General features: G+C 37.6%; 1 protein-coding gene across 1 annotated transcript in view; it reads left to right on the top strand.

The window, feature by feature from the left end:
• map1ab (microtubule-associated protein 1Ab) overlaps positions 1 to 23,266 on the top strand; it is an 81,808-nt gene that overhangs the window by 3,502 nt on the left and 55,040 nt on the right. The window contains exon 3 of the mRNA XM_073943024.1: positions 16,244 to 16,345. Coding sequence (XP_073799125.1) covers positions 16,244 to 16,345 — 102 coding nt within the window. The remainder of the gene's footprint in view (positions 1 to 16,243; positions 16,346 to 23,266) is intronic.

Raw genomic sequence — 23,266 nt, 5'->3', positions numbered from 1 at the left:
CCTTAAAATCCCTTTTCCTTCATTAAAATGATCTGATTCTCTGAATATACTGGATTTATTAGATATGGGTAGGGCCAGACGGAATCTGCGGATGTTTTTTGCTATTTCTGCTGAGAATTTTGCTAAAAATCTGCGGATTTCTGCTGAATTATTTTAGGAGTATCATAACGAAAACTTTGTGAAATTAAAAATAATCTCCTTTTAACTTTTATTTAATGTTTAAAATGCACTTCCAAGAGATTCACTTTATTTGGTAAACAAAGCAAGTCTCTCATTATCATATTTCTCTACTAAAAGAAAGAAAATATTACAGTACAAACTGCATTGTACATAATTCAAATGAACATTTTCATATATTTTCATACATTTACATACATTTATTCAAGTAACTAAACAGAATTAATGATGGGCTAAAAATCTGCGGAAAATCTGTGGAAGATCTGTGGAAAATCCGCGGAATTCTGTCGCGCAGGTTCTGTGTGGGCCTAGTTATGGGTTTGAATTTAATTGTTATATTTGTATGATTCTATCAAGGTTTGATTATATATAATAAAAATACAAAAATTAAAATATTGTAATTTATTGTTTTTATATGTTATAATTAATTAATGTTTTACACAGCGAATGCCCTTCCAGTGGCAACCCATTGGGAAACACCCATACACTCTATCGACCACTCTCTGAATGAGAAGCAGTGGTGTAAAGTAACAAATTACAAATACTCAACTTACTGTAATTGAGTAGTTTTTCTCAGGAATTGTAATTTACCAAGTAGTTTTAAAGATTTTAGTGTTGTATCTGTACTTTTACTCTGCTACTTTCCTTTAACCTGGCGTCAATACTTTATTTTTTCTTGTTTATAGGGATTAGAAAACTCAGTCCTGTGAATCCTGTCCAATCAAAAATGAACTACCTCAATACACGGGTGATTTATAATTGCAGAAAGCTGTTTGGAAGCATTAAAAGTGTCAAATAAGATGTCCTAAATCTTTACTGTTTAGAATAGATGCATGTCACTGATGAGAAGTTGATGGATGTTTACTGTATGATGACTGAAATGGCCTTAAACACGCAGCAGACTCAAGACGTCAACATGACATCAGGGGTCTGTTCTTTATACATGGATTACTCAATTAGCTGGATTTGGATATTGACGATATATATATATATATATATATATATATATATATATATATATATATATATATATATATATATATATATAAAGTTAAAAAAACATATTAATAAAACTTCTGCACTCCAAAATAAAAGTAAAAGACTAATTGAATATTAATCAGATGATGTCATTACGCTGATGTGCCGTCAGCCAGTCGTTGCTCTGTTGATTACGATTTCGAGGATCGATAGATCTGTTCTTCACAACACACCCATCAATCTCAGATCAGTTCATCCAGACATTTTTATCTGATTCACAAACTTGTTTGAAGAACCAAATTAGCCAGAGATCAGTTATCAAGACAAACAGATCCAGGATCTGCCAAATCATCTTAGATCATTTAAGTGAGGTACGAAACAAACCCCTGATTGACATTTTACCCCAACATTGTGCGGGTACAGCTTGTTACAGCTTGATGTTGTTGTGTGAACATTATCACTCTGACGTCTATCAGATGTTGGATTTTGGTTGCCATACCTGACGAATAAATGTCAGTATTTGACATCAATATGACGTTGGTTTCAGATGTTGGCTCGACGTTGGATTTTGGTCACTTTCTAACATAACCAAAAATCAACCAAACATCAACATCATTTGACGTCATTATTAGACATCAAAAAAACGTCCACTGACTAGACATTAAATTTTGGTCACCTGACGTCACAACCTAAATCTAACCTAATATTAACGTCTTATGATGTTGTGTGCCAGCTGGGCAATAACTAAATGCACTGCAGAATATTTACACACATCCACAAATTACATGTAAATAAATCAACTTTTTACAGTGTAAGACTTGTTAACAACTACTCTTGAGTACTTTTAAAAGGGCTACTTTTACTCATACTTTGAGTAAAATTGAAAACAGATACTTTTACTCTACTTGCACTACTTTTTTAGGCAAGTAATGGTACATTTACTCAAGTCTGATTTTTCAGTACTCTTTCAACCACTGGTGGGAAGCAGCAGTCCACTATTAGAGTTTTCACACCCTACCCGCCAAAGATAATGGCTGCGACTTAGGCCCCGTTTACACTAGTGCGTTTTAGTTTTAAAACGGCGTTGTAGAATGAAAACGATCCGCGTCCACACTCGCGTTTTACCCAGCGTTTCTGAACAGCTCTCCGTCCACACCAAAACGCTGAAAACGCACATCACGTGACCACACACACACTGGGCAAGCGCTCCAGCATTTCTACCCAGATGAGAGCTCTGCTTGTCGGACTGCTCATCACGCATCTCCCGCTGGATCTAATCTCACTATATTTGCTAAACGTGATATTTCATTCATGTTGTTGTCTTTATCTAACGACATAGGCCAATTCCCTGACTTTGGTCATTGGAATCTATTAAGTTACTTGTTCACGGGTAACATGTTTTGGTTAAGTGCAAAGATAAGTTAATGATTAATCCAGGTACATTGACTGATCGCTTGCCCTTATTTCCTACAATGTATAAACTTATTGTATGTTATACTTTTTTAATTGTCGATTATTAAAACTGATACTCAGCAAAAGAGAGGGTGCGTTTCGTATTTTCACTTAAATTAAAAGGAGGCAGTTGTTATATGCTCCATTTTGTTATAAATATCCACGCTCATATATGCAGCACGACGCCTCAACATTTCTGCTGTCTGTTAAGTTGCTAATATTAAAAAGAAATAAGGCAGTTCCTTAAATCATGTTTACATTTTATTGTTGAGAAAGTGAAACAACGTAGCCAAGGTGATGTGAATGAAGTTATAAAGTACACTGTTCCGTTTGAAGATTGACGCGTGTCCTCGGTATGTTTTCCATATCAAAATGAGAAGGGGGAGACTGCAGCCTTGATCAAACTTGCGAAGTCTTAACTTACAAGAAGAGGATGCGAGACTGAACTGTGTGTGGGCTACTTAATATTGAGGAAAAGCCCCAATCAGATAGGCGAACGTTTGCAGCCCCGCCTCCGTTTTCAGATATCTCCGTCTTTCCCCATCCACACTGAGACGGAGCAGCAGCGTTTTAGAATGAAAACGGCCTCTCCAGCGTTTTCAAAAAGCTCCGTTTTCGGCGCTCGAGAACTCCGGCGTAGTGTGGACGGATGGCGTAACCGTAGCAAAACTTATGCGTTTTCAAACTAAAACGCACTAGTGTAAACAGGGCCTGGCATTATAAATGTGGAGTTTTTGGATCCACAAACACTTTAGTCTCCATAGACTTCCTTCTTCTGAGCTGCTTTTTCTGACATTTTCCGTTTTTCACAGACATAATGTGTGTCCTATTTTGAATCGACGCTGACATGTTGGCATTTGTATAGCTCTGTTTTCTTTTGAAAAGAGCACAATCTCATTTGAATTTAAAACAACAGTCACCAAAATTTCACAATTTGGATAAGTTTAGGATAAAGGCTTAAAGGGATATGATCAAAGAGTTAATTAAAAATGTGGAGTATTTTGAGCTGAAACCTCACATACACAATCTAGGGACATCAAAGTTTAATTTTTCATATTGTAAAAAGGGCCATTATAGGTCCCTTTATAGAAAATGACAGTTGGTCATAATAACAAACGTTTTCATTTGTTGTGAGTAATAACAGAGTTATCCTAACTAACATTGATTTAGTAACTATTCCGATGATCTAATAATGATTTTTTTTTTACATGGGAAGAATTATCAGTTTAAACAATAAAACAAAAATCTCAAATGCAAAACCATAAACAGTAAATGAAACTGAACTTTTTAATGGGTCTACTTATTCCATAACATAGTTCACATAGTTTCAAGGAAAATATGGAAAGATGGAAAATATTCAAAAATAATTCAACCTATTTATGAAAAAGAACACTCATTTGTGTTACTTAAAATATAATGTTAACAGATAGAAAATTAAATTCATTCATTCATTTTCTTTTCGGCTTAGTCCCTTTATTAAGCAGGGGTTGCCACAGCGATATGATCTGGCAGAAACTTAAATATCTAAAAGAAAATATTTATTCCTAATTTTTAACTAGTTTAACTTGATGTAGTGATAAACAGAACATAAAATAGATAATATTTAAGTAATTAAAATAAAATGAACATAAAATTATAAAAAATATTTCAACTATTAATTAAAAAATAATAAACAATGTAAAATAATCAATAATACTAAAATGACATATAATGTTTCAAAATACAATTTGTAGGTCTTTTTATTTATTGTTTGCCAAAGAAATTGATAAAAAATTTGATACATTTTAATTAACAACTCAATTTCTTAGAATTGTTCAAATGTCAGTCTTTCAGCTTTTGACTTTAACATTCATAATTTCTTATTAATTTTATGATTTTCAGAATTCTACTCAATTTGGAGGATCGTCTTCTGATGAACATGAAGCATTCGACACAGCTTTTTATTTATAGTTTTGACGGTGCTTGGATAAGTTTGTATTCATTTAGTAATTATATAAAACACTTTGTATTATAAATCCTCTACTTTATTACTTTAAAAATCTAACAATTATTTCTCTTTATTGTTTAACATTGTTTTCATAAAAGGATAGAGATGTAAAATGTCTTTTACTTATCATATATTAAATTAACACAACAAAGGATAAGATCAACCACATAAAATAATATAAAATTTAGAAATGTTGCCTTGGCAACTTTTTAAAATAATTTGCACATGAACCTGGATATTTATAAAGAATCAAAAATAAAGTACTCTTTATCATTAATCATTTCCCATGTACTCTAAAATAGGTTTTATTGTGCTACTATGTTTCAATCAATTGGCTAGAGATTGGCATCAGCTGATAATCCCATAATTGATCAGTACTCGTGATCCGTTCACTCATGAACCGATTGAAAGTGTTTGTGTTAGTTGGAGAGAAGCAAAATATTTAGATGACCTTGCATGTATTTAGGCCTTTTTACATGTTTTTGACAATATTGCAAGTTTACTTAGTGCAATAAACAGAGTTTATAGGTCTATTTTCCTTTAGTAGGTTTAATTTTTAACTTCTTATGTATCAAACATGAACTCTAAACTTTCTTGATTCAGACATGTTTCCAAATTGCATTGTTAGAATTTTCTCACCATTTTTTTTGACTGTGCCATCTATTGTTTTGTAAAGCAGCTTCAGATCATGACATGTTCACACCTAAATGGTTATTCAAGAGTTCACACTTAGCTGATGATTAATTATAAGCTTGTTTGGCATGCTGTCCCGGGAGAGAGCCCTGAGCTCATGAGATCCTCGAGCCCAGGACTCCCTCCCGTTGCAAAGCGGGAGGGGAGTTTGAGCTCAGGTAGATCTCGAGAACTCCCCTGCTGTAGCAAGTGAATGCTCTTGAAACTAATTACTAACTAGGAGCGTGTCTATGTTGACAATTTGGCTTGTTCAATTGGCTTAATTGCATGTTTTTGGGCGGTGGGAGGAAACCGGGGAACCCGGGGGAAACCCACGTGAGCACGGGGAGAAGTGCAAAACTCCGCACAGAAATGTCTGCTAGTTTTGGTAGAGCCAGGAACCAGAGACATTCTTGCTGTGAGGCGACAGTGCTAGGCACTGGGCCACCGTGTCACCCGTCTAAGAAGGAGGCGTAGGGGAGGAAGGGGGGACTCTTCAAAACGAAGATAGCAATGGAATAAACCCCAGGGTAATTATAGTAGTTTAGGAGTCATCTGATTGGATAGTAGTGAATTGGATAATGCGGGTCAGCTGCTAGCAATCATAAGCACGTGATCCTCTCAAAATTTGTTTATACATAAACTTCACTTCAAGAGTTCACACTTAGCTGATGATTAACTATAAGCTTGTTTGGCATGCTGTCCCGGGAGAGAGCCCTGAGCTCATGAGATCCTCGAGCCCAGGACTCCCTCCCGTTGCAAAGCGGGAGGGGAGTTTGAGCTCAGGTAGATCTCGAGAACTCCCCAAAAATGCCTTTGAATAGCTCGGGACAGCAGCCGCGTATTGAAGAGCCCCCCAAAAAGGCAGGTGTAACAAGCCATATCCGGCTGCTGGATATAGCGTTGATAGCTTAGGAAGAGAAGCTTCTAAGGGAGCAGAGCAAAGTAGGCTGCTAGAGCCTAGGCGGGGTGAGGGCAGGGCTGGATTGACTCCGCGGGAGTCAAGGCTCAAATATATACACCCCTGCGGGGGTGGGAGCTGGGGTTAGTTTGCTCAAGCAAGAGTCGGGAAGATTTGGGCGGTGGAGACTCTTGCATGAGAGGGTGGGAGGTGGCCAGGGCCTGAACTCCGGCGGGAGTTGAAGCTCGTTTTAGTCGCCCCTGCGGGGGCTAGAGCTGAGGATTGAGGGCCTATGCGTAAGGAAGAACATAGCGAAAGAGTGACGCTGAAAGAAAGACAGTTAGCGGAGAACTCAACGCTGGAAAGGAATTGAGGAAATAGGAGGGTAAGGAGATAAGGGGGAAGATCAGAGAAGGGTAAAAGTAGCTGAAGCACTCACGCTGTAAGGAAGAAAGAAGGGGCAAGTAATTGCCAGGCGGAGAATCTCAACGCCAGAAAGAAGAAAAGGAGAATATAGAAGTATATATGCATATATAAATATATATGAATATATATGGTTATTACATGGTAAGGGCCGAGCATGGGTGGTGATTGACTCTTGCGAGAGTCGAAGCTCGGAGCGACCCCTGCGGGGGTCAGAGCTGCTGTGGGCATTTCCCCTGCTGAAGTCTGGGAAAGGGAGGGGGTGGTGGAGACTGCAGCAGGGGGTGGCCGGGGCGGGACTCTTGCGAGAGTCGAAGCTCGTTTTAGTCACTCCTGCGGGAGTTAGAGCTGAGGATTGATGGCCTATGAGAAAGGAAGAAAAGAGAGGGCGGAGGAACTCGACGCCAAAGGAAGAAAAGGAGAGAGGGAATAACCTGCGTGCGTGAGCATGCACGTGCGTCTATTCCTGTTTCGGCATGTGCATGCACACGCATCGAAACAGGTATACATCAGATGTATGCGTATAACATGCGCATACATACCATTTCTAATGGCCTGGGTGGGGCGCAAATGGTGACTCTTGCGAGAGTCGAAGCTCAGCGCGACCCCTGCGGGGGTCAGAGCTATGGGGGGGGGCAGTAAGAGTCGGGAAGAGGGAGGGGGTAGTGCAGGCTCTTACTGGGGGTGGTAGTGAAGGGGTGGCCGGGGATGGGCTAGGGGTGACTCGCGAGAGTCGAAACTCGGATAGGACCCCTGCGGGGGTCAGAGCATGGTGAGGGAAGGAGCATAGTAGGTTTGAAAGGAAAGTTAAGAGCATACATGCAACCTGCACAACATGTAATGCCCCTAGGCTCACATACTCATTTGCTTGCACGTACATATGCATACTTAGACGTACGTTCGCACCTATATACATATCCGCGTGCAAACAAGCATGTATACGTGTGCAAATGCACGCTGTATTTGCGCGAGCAATCACACACATTCCCATGCGCACCCATACACAAGCACACACACACGCATACTCCAGCCTACTTAGGGTCGAGCTCGTACCCCTAGTTGGAGTTTGGAATTTAGCTGATTAGGGCTAGCTGGGCTGTCTTGAGGTGGGATCGGCTGAGGCGAATGTAAGCTTTGAAGGCATCTGAAGACCAGCGGCCTAGGGTCTGGATTTGGTGCGAGGATAGACCTTTGTGAGCTGCTGTGGTGGCTGCGCCAATTCTAAATGAGTGGCTGGAATATAATTCGGGGGAAACGCCCGAAGGCGAAGGACTTCTTTCAGATGTTTTTGAAACCAAAAACAGGTTACTGGACGGTTAACGTCATCAGTAAAATGGGGCATGTGGGTCAGACTCCTTTGCTCTCCTTGAATGGAGAAAAGCTAGGAGAGTTTGGAATGGCTGTGTGGGGGAAAAATGTTAAAAATGTAAATAAAATGCCCTTTGCTTGTCTGATCTGTTTGATTTGCTTAATGAAAAAGGCGAGTGTTTCAGCATTCAGCAGTGTTAGATCAGATATAGTGGGGTGTATTGCGGGATTGAAATTGGATGAGATAGCCATTTCTGAACACCTCAGGAAGCCAAAAAGCCAGGGTAAACATGGCGTCTAGTGTACGGGCTGTGTGGAGTGAGAGGTATCCTTTGCGCAGTGTGCGTATGCACTTTGCTAAAATATTGAGTGTAATGGGTAGTCTAGTGTCAGGAAGGGGGGGGGGGGGTGATTTCTGGATACCTTTAATGAGGAGGGAAGTTTGAGCGTTAGAAGTGGCTTCTGAGGTGGCCCCGTAAATCAATTTATGAAAAATTGGACCCCACTAAGGTAGCTTTTAATGGAGCTTGCCTGGATATTTTTGGCTGTATGGAGGTGGGAAATAAATGAGGTGATGGTAAGCAATGAAAAATCTGGGAACTGTATTTGATACAGGGTATGGAAAATATTTATAAGATTTCCATGCTGTGAGATACGACTCAAGGGTCCTTGGTGCGACAGCGTGAAGGATCAGAGATATGGAAGTTTTATGGCAATAAAATTTGTGAATAGAGTGGAACAGGTGTTGGATGCTGGTCTGCTTCCGGTACCAAGGGCCGAAATTTCTGGAAAAGAAAGCGAGAGAGAGAATTAGCAATTTGATTTTTGCAAACTGGAACATGTCTAGCAGTCATAATGAATTGCTTTTTGGCTGCCGTCCAAACGAGGCATCTTAGTAAGGGCATAATTGGAAGTGCGTGCGAGCGTCCTTTATTAATGCAATAAACGGTGGCTTCGTTGTCGCAATGAACGAGAATGCTAGAGGCGGACCATTCATCTCCCCATAAAAGCGCTGCTGCGACTTTGGGGTAGAGTTCGAAAGCGCAGATGATTGCTGATTTCTGGGTAGACTGAACATCTGCGGGGGCCACGTTGAAGCAAACCAGTGACCTTGGTAAAAGCTGCCGAACCTCTTGGGTTAGACCTGAAATCAGAAATCAGAAGTTAGTATCAGGGTGACAATGTAATTCAAAGCAATTTGAGAAATTTGGCATCGAGGATGTGAGCCATGTGAGTGGAAATGCATCCTTTATGTAGAGTGTGATTGTATTTGAAGAGCATATAAAATGTAATGGGTTGGATGAGGGTCAGGTTCTGCAGCCAAATGTCATGGTCTTTTTATTAATGCAAGGTCTGATAGCTTGATGTCGCTACGTGCAAGGATGGTAGAGGTGTGCATTCATCTCCCCTCAGAATGGCAAATGGATGGAGAGCTGAGGATAAGGGGTATGGTTTGTCTGGTGGTCCTGGAAGTGTTTATTGAAGATCCGTTGTCAGAAATGTCCTCCTATTCATAGCAGCCAATCGGGAAGTTTGTTTTGTTGCTGTTTCACATCCAACTGACTTGCCATTATAAGCTTACATAAGACACTAGTGTATGAATAAATGAGTAACTGGTCTAGTGTAATTAGACCTCGGTGCTCGGAGTATAAATTTTTTTTTTTTTTTTTTTTTTTTTTTTTTTTTGCTAACATCAAACTCTGAACTCTATAAGACTTCAAGGGCGATGTCACCACTTAGTAAAACTGAATGGAATGTTAGTAATTGGCTTTACTTTAATCCATGAAAAACATTGTTGGTATCTTAACTTCATTCACAAGCGGGTCCGGCCCAAATTCGTTCATAAGACTTGCAACAGAGTCAAGAGAGAGGGCGGGACCTTCTCCAGAGAGCTTATTGGATGGTGACGCTTTTCCTTACAGCTATTGGCTTAAAGGAGAGCCAGTCAAGCATGCCAAAGGTGAAAGAGCCCGGCGGCCATTTTGTTGATCAAGTTCACCATTGTTTATGACTTGAGCTGTTGCTCTGCTGAACATTCCAGCAAACAAGCTGTTAAATGTTATGGATCAGTGGACGGGCAAGAGGCAAGTATCTTTAGTCAAAATCATTGTTTACGCTAGTCTTGTTATTTAAAAGATTTATAAATGTTTTAGTCTAAATGTTTGGTAAAGTTATATTGCAAAGCTTCCCTTCATGTGCATAGCATGTGCACCGCTCGGAAAAAGGTAATGGTTCAGTTTCATTGCAATGGCTTTGGAGTTTTGGCTGTCATTTGCTGGAGAATATGGTTGAAGACACAGCAGATGCGTTGAAGTGGAAGGTTTGATGTTTTGTTGAAGTTGATGATGCAATTGTTGGAGTTGTTTTGAAGTAGTAATAGTAGTAGTTGTTGTTGTTGCTGCATTTGTTGTTTCTGCAGTTGTTGCTGCTGCTGCTGTAGATTGTAGCTTGTAAATTATAGCTAGTAGCTTGTAGATTATAGCTGGTAATTTGTAGATGGTAGCTGGTAGATTGTAGCTGGTAGCTGGTAGATTGTAGCTGGTAGATGGTAGCTGGTAGCTGCTTTGGTTGTCCATGCTGGTACGGAGTTGGTTCTTCAACGGAGCTAGCTACGGTGAAGCTGCCTCTTCAAAACGAAGATAGCAATGGAATAAACCCCAGGGTAATTATAGTAGTTTAGGAGTCATCTGATTGGATAGTAGTGAATTGGATAATGCGGGTCAGCTGCTAGCAATCATAAGCACGTGATCCTCTCGAAATTTGTTTATACATAAACTTCACTAAGAGACGCGTGTAAGGCTTATACGCAACATGCTTCATTTATTCTGGGGTGGGGGAGGAGTTCCTCAAAAAGAGATTTTACATGTTTTTCATTTTTACAGTACTGATAGAAATTGTGTTTTTGCCACTCCAAATGCCTCTACATTAAGAAATGCTGGGTTCTACACAATTGATTTGTCTTTAAACAACATGAAGGAATTGACTGTTTAGTTTTTACAAATTTAAGTGGATTAAACATAAACAATCAAGTTGTCCACCACAAAAAAAAAAAAAAAAAAAAACTCAAGAATTGTGTTTTTAGCTCATTTTGTCATGGTGGGCTCACTCACAAACACACAGATCACAGGAATTATCAAAATCCATGTATTTATTTACAAAAAAAATAACACTCACAACTGGAACCTGGCACTGGAACATCAAACCGCAGACAGGACAAGGAGATGTGACAACAGAACACTGGACAAAGAACTAAGCTAAGTCAGGGGTAAAAATACAAAGGACATAATTGAACTGAATACATACAGGGGTGTGACACAGGTGGAGCTAATGAACATTAACACACGGTGAGGAAACAGAACAAAGGAATCACATGACGTAAAAAGAAGCACACATGACACAACTAAATTAACACAACACACAGACACAGACTCATGACAAATTTAAATAAGTAGTTTGAACAAACAGCCAATGTTATTTCTTTGAGTGTATATAACACAACAAATCTGAGCTGCCACCAGTAAAAAAAAAAAAAACCCAGAGAAGAGTAAAATAACACTGAGGTCTGCAATTCCTTACAGACTTATTATTATGCGGCTCACGTTCAATATATTCCCAATCTAGACAGCCTCACTCTGCAGCATTTCCATGTTTGGACATCTATTCAACCCTCAAAACAAATACATTTGCTGTTTGTTTAAACTTATTTAAATTCTTGAGTTTTTTTTGGGGACAACTTATTTGTTTTATGTTTAATCCACTTAAATTTGTAAAGACTAATAAGTTAACTTAACAGTGCTTGCTGTCCCAACACAACTCGATTGTGTAGAACATAAAATTTTTCAAGGGGAATTATTAAAGATACAATAGGTGATCTGCCAAAATGCTAACCGCTTAGCATACTATCTTTGGATGGCGGTGGGGGACTGTGATTCAAAGCCACACCCCCAGAGATCGCAAGCACGCTCATTGTGTCACAACAGCAGGCAGACAACCCACTAGTTCATGACATGTCATTCGTTAGTTAGTGTTTAGCCGGCGGCGTGCAGGAATTACATTTATTACTTAGCCACACTTACATGCTATTTCAGAAGCTGCGTCCCAAATCGCATACTTATGCACTATTTTACGCCATTTTGTAGTATAAATAGTGTAAGTAGTGTGTTCACATTGAAAACTCTCAAAATAATAAGTGCACTTTAATTACCCGGATGATGCACTCATTCAGCCGCTAAAATGAAGTGTGTAATGATGGACACTTCACGCACTCAACGACCGCAGGTTTGCTTACGTAGCGGAAGGGGCGGAGCGATCGGACGCACATGTTGAATAACTTTATTTATTTTGGATAGTGAAAGCAAAATTCTCCTACGAGAGTGATTATAGCGCCTCCGGATGGTAAATGCGGCAACACTCACGGCAGGTATTACTTGATAATTCAGTCGTTTATTTCACTGATTTGGCGACCGTCAAACGTCATCAGGGAAACGGTTTGAATTTCCGCTTAGTAAAAAAACATTAGTGTGCCATTTGGGACAGCACTACATACATATACTATCCTGTTGAGTGTGTAAGTGCATAAGTACATAGTGCATGAGTGCATAGTGTATAGTGTGCCATTTGGGACGCAGCTAGAGAGAATATTCAGAGTAGCATGGTAAACAGTATAGGAAGGCTGTCATTGCTCAAAAATGACCCAATGTGAATATAAAAGCAACTTCAGCTCAATAAAGCAGGTTAGGCGGAAAAGCACTATTTACTGATGTTTTGTAGTTAAACTAAATAAAAATCTACATTATCGATGCTGTAAAAGGACCTTATGAAACTGAAAATAGTCACACCAATCTTTCGCCTGGAGATTTCAGTGGCTGAACTACACGTCTGTGCATATAAGTCATTCATAACAGAACACAAACTAACATAAGCTTAGCCTGACTAAAATAGTTTTAAAACAGAACATTACCTGTCTGACAGTAATACTTCAGCCATGGTGTCTTCCTTCCTCCAGCGTGCTAAAGTAACTCCAATATTGATTCAGGATTTTAAAAGTTTCAATTCAGCATTTGATTTCTCCCGGTCTGTCTCGTGACCGCGCGGCGCTTATGCAGACGGGCACGCGTGAATGGCGAATCTGTGTGAACAGATGCGCAGAAGTCCGAATTTACATTTGCTGACAGACTATTGGAATTTTGGGAGATGTCGGTCTGACAATATTTAATTGGATGAACATTTTTTAGTTTTATGCTTTACCCAGAATATAAAAATACATATAAACCCATTTAGATCATTTACTTTAATCAGCACCACTGGACTGTGAAGAGACTTTAAAATGTTTCTAAAGACAATCACCTACTGCACCTTTAAGTAGTGATTTTTGTATGTATATAACACAATCAGTGTAGGGGGTAATGCGTTATAAGTAATGTACATTATGTAATAAAATAGTAAGGAGTAAAGTAGTGCATTACTTTTAAAAATAAGTGTTATTATTGGAGTTACTTTTAGAAAAAATTTAATTAGTTACGTTTTACCTTGCTTAAATTGCTTTTACAAAATATAATGCGGAATGAAAATCACCTTAGGTTGAATCACGCACTCAATGAACAGTTTGACAACAGACAGTCGGCTCGCACTCATCATCAGGTCTCTTTTTCACAGCAAGTCAGTGTACTGTTCTACCAACTGAATAACTTAGTATAGTGGTTTATTTAGAGTCAGAGGGGGTATCCAGTATGTTAAAAAGTAAGTAATTAAGTACTTACTGAAGACGCAAACTGTTTCATGACAACTAGTTGAATTTTATGAACTGGTTCGACCAGTTCACTTAAGATCCGGTAAAAACATACAATTAATTTGCTAATCGCCCATCATCGCTACAGACAGTCAGAAACGGAAACAATGGCAGGCTGGAGACTTACATTTTTGCAGTTTATTCTTGTTATTTTTAACTTATTGAAGAAAAGAAGTGGATTGTCGTTAAGTGTAGATTATGTATGTTTAGTTAGTAAATCTCTTGACAAGGATTTGAAACCTCAACCAGGTAAGGAAAAGTAACGCAAAAGTAAATCAATATTGTAAGGCATCCCTTTCAAAAGTAATTTCCCCAACATTGAACATTGAATAAAGCACACCTTTTACTTGCTGCATCACAAATACCAATATTTGAACCATTTTTAAAAGATACATCATGGTCTGATTGTTTGATATTAGGCATGGATATAATCCTTACACCTTCACGAGCATATATCTGCACAGTTTGATAATCACTTTAGGTGTCTGATCAAGTGTTTGGTCTCATCCCGCCTGACAGACTTTTTAATCAGCATAATCGATGAGAGCCAAATCAATGCTGTAAAGAATGTGTTGTGTTTCTGTACTTCTCATTCAGAGAAAAGTGAAGTATTGCTTTATCTCCGCAGTCATTACCTGTTGTAGATCCCAATGACACAGCATTTCTGAGGGCAAACGCTGCTGTGTTTGCAAGGTTCACTCTTTAAAATGCATCTAAAGAAATCTGTATATAAAGAAGAGTGGAGGAAGGAAATGGATGGGGAGAGTTAAGAGGCGCAGAGATTTCATTTCATTGCCTAACTCCCCAGTCTGGACTTTGAAGTTCAGAGAGGGAGCAGCTTAAGCGATGTCTGAATTTTGTTGGGGATCTTATGAAATATTAAGAGTGAATATTCTGAGCACAGCAGGCTGAATCTCATCAGGAGGACTGTATGGCTGATGTCTGGCACTATATTGGGGATTAAATATGTAATTTAAGCCTATTGAAAGAAACAAAAGTTAAATAATAAATATAAGGAATAAATAAACAAAACAAAAAAACAATGCTATATATTCGGGCGTCACAGTGGCGCAGCGATTTATTCTGCTGTGGCTACCCCTGATTATTTAAGGGACTAAGCCGAAAAAGAAATGATTAAATGGCATATGTTTATTTGAAATATTTAATTTAGTTTATTTTTTATTTTCATATATATATATATATATATATATATATATATATATATATATATATATATATATATATATATATATATATATATATATATGGCACTATATTTGGGATTAAAAATGTAATTGAAGCCTACCGAAAGAAAATATATAAAAAAATCTTGAAGAATAAATAAAATAAACAATGTTTTATACTTTTTTTGTGCATTTTTAAATGTAATTTTATATTTTGTAAATTATCAATATTACATATAGATTAATAGTAATAAAAATAAAAGATTAAACTTTTTAACTCAAAATATTAAGCCACATTATTGGAATTTATTGCATTTGTAACATTAAATATTCTAAGCACAACAGACTAAATCTCATCAGGAGGATTATATGGCTGATGTTTGGCACTGTATTGTCACTATATTTACTAAAATATTATGTAAAATAAACTATTAATTCATTTAAATATTTTATTTAAAATAATTTAAATATTTTAAACATTTATTTTTTATTATTTTATAATTAACTATTTTAGAAATACATTATTATTAATATTAAAATAATAATAATAAAATATTAAACATAACTTTACTCAGAGTTTTAAAACGTATTGCATTTAGTGTTATTGAACCATTGAAGATCATTTCTGTTGCAAAAAAATATATTTTTGCATGGAAAAAGTTAACACTTTTTTTCTACTTTCTGCCAAGAATAATATAATATAATCTTATGCAATATAAACACCCGCTTCGAATGTTATCACTCGATTGAATGGATGTTTTAGTGGGTATCAGCTAATAGATATGGGCCAATAGGGGCCTTCTGAGCCTACTTGTAGGCTGTTATCATCCATCCACATGGTTAATCAGCTATACTAATAGAGAAGACTCCCGGTCCAGATCTGTTTTTACATTACTGTGATGGTTGGGTTTAGGGTTGGGGAAGACGTAGACGTTAATAAAATTTATAGGAAATTTAATAAATAATATAAATAATTCTTGTTAACCTCCAGACGCAGCCATATCAGATTTATAGCTAATTAATTAAATCATGAATTGATGATGACAGCCTTTTGAGCCTACTTGTAGGCGCAGTAGGCCAGCTAATAACCACTGATAATGCTCATTCAATCGAGTAATAACATTGGAATCGCCTGATATAAAAGTATTACCTATACATATTACATATAATACAATATTTTATATTTAGTCATTTTTAAAATACATTTTTTGATGCCTGTTTGTCTCAGATATCACCTAAATGATATATTATAGAAGGATGTATGGCTAAAACCCCTGATGTGAAATAAAGGTGTGGATGAACACTGCTTTCACATGTAAAGGTGAAGTCCTTTGCACATGCTGATCATGTAACACGTCTCTCTGTACCTGCAGGTATCCGTTCCTGGGACATCAGTGTGTCTGAATGTGATCTGGACCAACAACTGCAGCTGTTCATAACCAGACATTCAGCCCAGTTCTCCGCTGAGGTCAGAGGTCAGTCCAGTTGAGATGATAACAGACACCTACATCCTGCAAAAAAAAAAAAAAAAAAAAAATCACATTTTCCATTTCTTACCATGATCAATACTTTCAGTGAAATTTTTGTAAACACCGGGAAGTAGGGCTGAGCGATATGACAACCTCATATCATATCATCTTATATCCTAATAATGATAAATTTCATGATATAGTACCTTTTTGTGTAAATTCAATAATAAATTATACACTGATCACATGGAAATGACTATTTATTTTCTTTTTTAAATTTCAAAGAATTTACTGAAAAATGTACTCATTCAGATGTGATCATATTTTTCACTTTATATAGAACTTCAGTGCAAATGTTTGATTAAGAACGTCAAAATATGAGACGTTATTGACAATAGCTAAACATTGTATTGCTTTGAAACAGAAAACAGACATTGATGTACCAATTAGACTATGGATCTCAGAAGTTTGCAGCTGTATACCATTGGAGATGATCACATATTCTTTGAGAGGAAGGTGAATTAATTAAAAGATTTGTAACCCATTTTTGAATTATAGTTAAAATATAAAACCAGTAGCACATCATTTGATTGGACCAAAATTTTCCCCATTGGTTTATACTGTATAACTTCTCCCTTTTTATTTATTTATTATTATTTTTATTTATTTATTGTTATATATTGTGTGTTTGCAAAAAGGTGTGTGTTTCCTTCGGGTGCTTCGGTTTTCCCCACAGTACAAAGACATGCGTTATAGGTGAATTGTATTACCTAAAATTGTCCGTAGTGTGTGTGTGTGTGTGTGTGTGTGTGTGTGTGTGTGTGTGTGTGTGTGTGTGTGTGTGTGTGTGTGAATGTGTGTATAGATGCACAATACTGGGTTGCAGCTGGAAGGGCATCCGCTGCTTAAAAAATATGTCAGAATAGTTGGCAGTTCATTCTGCTGTGGAGATCTCTACAATAAAGACTAAACCGAAGGAAAATGAATGAAAGAATGAATGAATGAATGAATGAATATTGTTTGTGTGTATGTTTCATTTTAGTTTATGCGGTTATTATTTTTTCGCTGCACATGCCTGTAATGGTGTGTAACATTGCACCCATATAAATATTGCAGAGCCCTACAGGGAGGGTGGTGCTGCAGTGTTTTTGCTGATAGATAACATGCAGGATTTGTGGACTGCAGCAGTGAGAATGTCTCCTCTGGGAGTTCAGCATGTGTGTTTGCTTCCACTTCCTATACGGTGTTTATCAAACAGAGAGCTTCACTTGTAATACCAGCCATTTCTGACCTTGTAAGGACAATATTTTGGTCCCAATGATGAAAACAGCTTAAAAATCATACAGAAAAAAACGTTTTTCTTTTTTATGTAAAAGTACTATTAAACAGCCAATATGTTAGTAATAGGTAGGCCCACTTGTGTAAATGGGTGTACATTTATATATATATATTTAGTTTTTATATTAATTTCGTTAATATAATTGACTAATATGAAAATGTTTATATGATTTTTCTTACAATACTGTTTGTAAAGTAATATTTTCTCTTTAGTAGGAAAAAGGGACCCAATTGGAATTGCATTGTAAACATTCAATAAAAGTTAAAAAGGTATTATTATTTATGTTGTAAGTTTTTAGTTATGATACTCTCATAATCACTTCACATAAATCTGCAGACTTTTTTTTTTATTTTTTATTTTTTACAAAATTCTTAGCAGAAACAGCAAAAAAAGTTCACAGATTTTGTCTGGCCCTATATAGGCATGCAAATAAGCAAATAGTTAAAGGGAAGGTTCATCTAAAAAATTTAGATTCTGCTATTCATTACTCATGTCTTTGATATCCTGAGACATTTGTTCATCTTTAAATCACAAGTTATGGTATTATAGATGAAATTCTGGAGCTCTCTCAGTCTTTACAGACAGCAGTGGTCCTGAGACGACCAGAAAAGGAGGTAAAATGTGATTTCACTGGTTCAACTGTTATCATACGAAGGTTGCGCTGTTGAAAATAGGGTTATGTAATACCTTCAGTAAAAGCACACAGTGACCTGACATGGAAAGGGAACAAAGTTGTTTTTACAGTTGGGGTTTTTTTTTGTTACACACAAACTTTCTTAGAGCTTCATATAATTCATATAATAATAAAAACGGTTGAAGCTCGGAAGTCAGATGGAGTTTTCTAGACTTTACAGTTCTCAGAACTGTTGCTGTCTATGGAGGGTTAGAGAGCTACCAGATTTCATTCATTCATTTTCTTTTCGGCTTAGTTCCTTTATTAATCTGGGGTCGCCCATGCAGATTATCCAGCATATGTTTTACGCAGCGGATGCCCTTCCAGCTGCAACTCTTCTCCGGGAAACATCCATTCACACTCATTCACACACATACACGTACACTACAGACATTTTAGCCTACCCAATTCATCTGTACCACATGTCTTTGGACTGTGGGGCAACCCGGAGCACCCAGAGGAAACCCCACGCGAATGCAGTAAGAACATGCAAACTCAACACAGAAACGCCAACTGACTCACCCGAGGCTCGAACCAGCGACCTTCTTGCTGTAAGACGACAGCACTACCTATTGCGCCACCATGTCACCCTCCCAGATTTCATCTAAAATATTTTCATTTGTGTTCTGAATATATGGGACATGAGCGTGAGTCAATAATAACTTAATTTTCATTTTTGGGTGAACTAACCCTTTAATAGCGAGAACTGTTTCATATATTAAAGATGTAGCATTTTTAACAAGGCAGATCTCAAACATAGATATGTCAAACAGGGAAAGACACTGAACCCAAAGTGTAAAAAGAACTCTGTGTGTAGAGAAGCCATATACAAATTGTTCTGAGTAAGCCTCTGCACTGAAAAAAGTGTTGCATGCAGAACTGTTGCAAATAATTTATTTGTGTTGAATTTAAACAAACAAATTAAGTTTAATAATGTTCAACTTAATTTGTTTGTTTAAATTCAACACAAATATATTATTTACAACCACTTAATGTAAACAAATTGAGTAAATCCAAGGAATCATCTCTGAAAAATTTTTTTCAGTGTGTAGCTGAAATACAAAAATGGAAAAGAGCTGATCCTGCAGTGGGTATTATGAAAAAATGACTTTAGATGTAAAAGTTCTTTGGGTGTAAAACCTATTGTAGACAGCAGAATTGAATGTTACTGTATCTCTCGATTTAATGGGCAGTGGTTGTCAGCTGAAAGATATGGGTCAGAAGGAGCCTTCTGTGCCTACTATACACTGAAAAAAATAATTCAAAGATGATTCCTTGGATTTACTTAATTTTTTTAAGGTAAGTGGTTGTTAACAAGTTGTTTTATGCTGAGTTTAAACAAATTAAGTTAAACATTACTACATTTATTTGTTTAAATTCAACACAAATAAATAGTTTGCAACAATTTTGTAGACAACATTTTTTCCAATATAGTCGGCTCAGAAGGCTGTTTTAATCCATCCACGTGGTTAATCAGCTATAGATCATATGGCTGTAGCCATTCTTGTTTACTGTAGAAGTAAACAAGAATTAATTATATTAGTTTTTCAATTTCCCATTAATTGTATTTTATTACTATCTACCTCCACCCAACCCTAAACCCAACTGTCACAGTAATTTAAAAACTGGATCTAGAGTCTTCCCTATTAGTATACTGTAGCTGATTAAACCTGTGGATGGATGATAACAGCCGTAACTGTATGAGCCAGCCCCTACAGGCCCATATCTATCAGTTGATAACAGCCTTTCAATCGAGGGTAACATTTGAAGCAGGTGTTTTAGAAGACTCCAAAACTGAATTAGGTCCCTCTAAAACAACAAAATATATTTACTACATAATCAAAGTATTCAAACTGTAAACCCTCTACATGTATAATGTTCACATGATCACCTAACCATAAAGCAAACGTTAAAACCATGTAAAGCTTTTACCTCTGGAGAGTCGAACTGTTCTGCTTTTTTGCTCATTTTATTCCAATCCTATTATAAATCATAGTGTAAGCAGCTTAGAAAAGTAATATATCACCCCTCTCCTCAATAAGCTAGCCTATTTGATGCATCATGTCTGTAGCACAGCGTGTGAATTATGTGCGACTTTATTGCTTCCCAAGTTTAGAACAAAAGAGCAGCACTAACAAACTACAACGGCAAAAATAATTGATGAAACGGCGATGTGGATGTGGGGCGACGGCCTCTGACCCTGCTGAAGGGCACGATGTGTGCTTGGATCAGATTGTGATGACTGGTCTGTGGGGTGAATCAAGGTTAACAACCACTAAAGGCTGATGTCTCAGATTGTACTCATTGTGGCTCAAGGCTTTTCAGACACGAGGCTGCTTGGCTGATGGTGCAAATGGGACCACAGTATCGATCCTGCCGTATCATATTCAGCATGTCCCTTTGCATGGATCAATGACATTCAAGCTAAGGGGAATTCAGTGGCCGTCCTAGGGCACAAATAAATGTGTTTCTAGTGGAAATATGGCAAATAATGTTTTCTAATATAATTGGTTTATGTAGAACTGATAAATATTAAGCTCTTTTTTCTGCCAGATAGAAGCTTGTGGTTTAACTATTAAATATATATTGCAATTTTAATGTGTTTTCCTATCTCCTTTATAAATATAAGACGATAGGCTGCTGCCATCTAGAGGATATTATATGTAATGTAGAATGTTTATTACAAGATGATCCTTTAGATATAATTCAGAAATGCTAAATTGGTAATTATTATTTGTTCTCAATTTTAACAGTGTTTATATTTACTGTACTGTCTATCTGACACTTTAATTTTAGTGTAATCTGATAATTAACGGGGAAAATTATTTATTTATTATACTTTGATTGGAGTTAACTTGTGGAAGATTTCTTTTGGCTGGATTGGACGTGATTTGGAAATGAACACACTTGACTTTATAAAGTCTAACTGCTAACAATCCACATTAGATCCAAGTCATGAGATCCAAAATGTGGCCTGCAGAGACAATATGGGGATAAATACATAAGAAAAACAAACACACAAATAGAATGTGGCTTTATAATAATTCTGGATGGAAAAAGTCTAAAAAAAAACAGGACATTTACAAGAGCTGGCCAGGGGTAAAGAGAGCAATTGGAGCCATGATTTCAGAGTGTTTACCAAGAATCTGATGCTCCAAAATCCTATAGTAAGATGGTAAAACTTACAGAAGAACAAACATATCATAATATCATATCATACCATAATTCTTAGAGTGCTTCACGCTGGTGAGTGTTCTGTAGGACACACTCTCTTCTTTCCGCATGAACCAGACAATTTATTATCAACACTCTGATGGTCTGGAGAGGCAATTCTGAGTGTGCCTAACACAGGTGAGCAAGCTTGAAAAAACACCTGAAAGATACACTCTCGTCTTCTCAATATGCACCAGAAATCTTATATGCACCCCATACTTTTTGGAAAACATTGTGCAATTCTGAGTGTGCTTCTGCAGGTGAGTAGGCTTTACAAACCACTTGTAGGACACTCTTGCCTCTCTGTATGCTTGAAAGAAAAATTTAATGAAACTAAGTCTAAACTAACATGGACTTATGTAAGTAAGTATTTGTAAGTCCACCAATCTGGCCGTTAGAACCCCAGCCTCTTCTCAGTAAAGACACATGAAAACCTGCTTGAATTTTGCATTAAAGGGCACCTATGGTGAAAAATCTACTTTTCAAGGTGTGTATAGGTATAGTGTATAGACCGTCACATTGGGGTAGTATAAACACATCCAGTTTTTTTTTTTTTTCAATTTAACAGCATAAAAAAGGCGGACCAATTGGAGCGGTTTTAAGATCGACCGCAACTTGAGGTAGGCGTGCGGTTCCCCCGCCCACCAATATTGATTGAAAGGGCGCGCATTACCATATTCTCAGTTTGTTGTTTTACGTCCGCCATTTTCAGCACGTGATTCAAAGCGATGTCAACAAAGAAACACTCTTGCTCTGTTTTTAGATTTAAGGCTCATTGGGCTCAACTCAAGATCAACATTCACCACATGATCGCTCTTATCAGCGCCATTGTTTGTAACTTTAGGTGAGTTTGCAAACATGAGTACTTTTTAATGCTTCTTCCTTAAACTTCAGCCGATTGCATTTCCCAAACGGAAAGCTCCCTGTCATCTTAACTAGATGCAGCTGGAAAGTGCGAGCTCTTGCCTTATGCACACGTCCCTCCATTGGAAATGATGAACTTGCACCAGAAGCACAGCTCGGCGTCGCCACGCGTCACACCATCCAGTGCCATGCATTTTAGAATTCTAAACATAGGTTTCTATCATGGTACACACATCGGGGCCCCAAGTTGGCAGCTGTCCGTGGTGCCCAGCCACAACTTAGGACACTGTTCATATTTCTGCCGCGCCACAGAGCGACATCTACATAGTTTAATTTTATATAAAATCCGAATGTGCGTGTCTGTTGTGCCGTGTCATGGCTCTGAATGGAGCATCGGATGTGTGAGGCCCTTAAGTTATAGCCTCAGTCAAAGTTAATCCAGTGTGCGTGGTTATTAGTCTCGGTGTACATGCTTGGAACTTTAAACTAGCACACAGTTGGCTGTAAAACTATACAAAGACACAAATGAATTTGTACTGTCTGCTTCACCTGTGTCCGAGTCGTACATGTATGGTTGAATGCTGGTCCTCTCACTCATGTTGCTTCTCTCTGTCTGCCTGTCTGTTGCCATACACAAAGTGGGGGAGCTCTTGGCCCCGCCCCCTTGTTTAGTTGGGCGGGAAGTGGAAACTAGTTTTCATGTGAAGAAACACACCCCTAAAACAACGAGCTGTGTACAAGCCCCAAAATTACACTTTTTAACACATTATAATAAAAAACCTGAATTGTGTTTTGAACTGAACCTGAACTGGCACACTCAGAAGAACCATAATATTAA

Source organism: Danio rerio, chromosome 25 (assembly GCF_049306965.1).
Source record: "Danio rerio strain Tuebingen ecotype United States chromosome 25, GRCz12tu, whole genome shotgun sequence".
Classification (NCBI taxonomy): Eukaryota; Metazoa; Chordata; class Actinopteri; order Cypriniformes; family Danionidae; genus Danio; species Danio rerio.
Note: the sequence above shows the minus strand (reverse complement) of the source record. Positions and strands in the feature narration are given on the sequence as shown.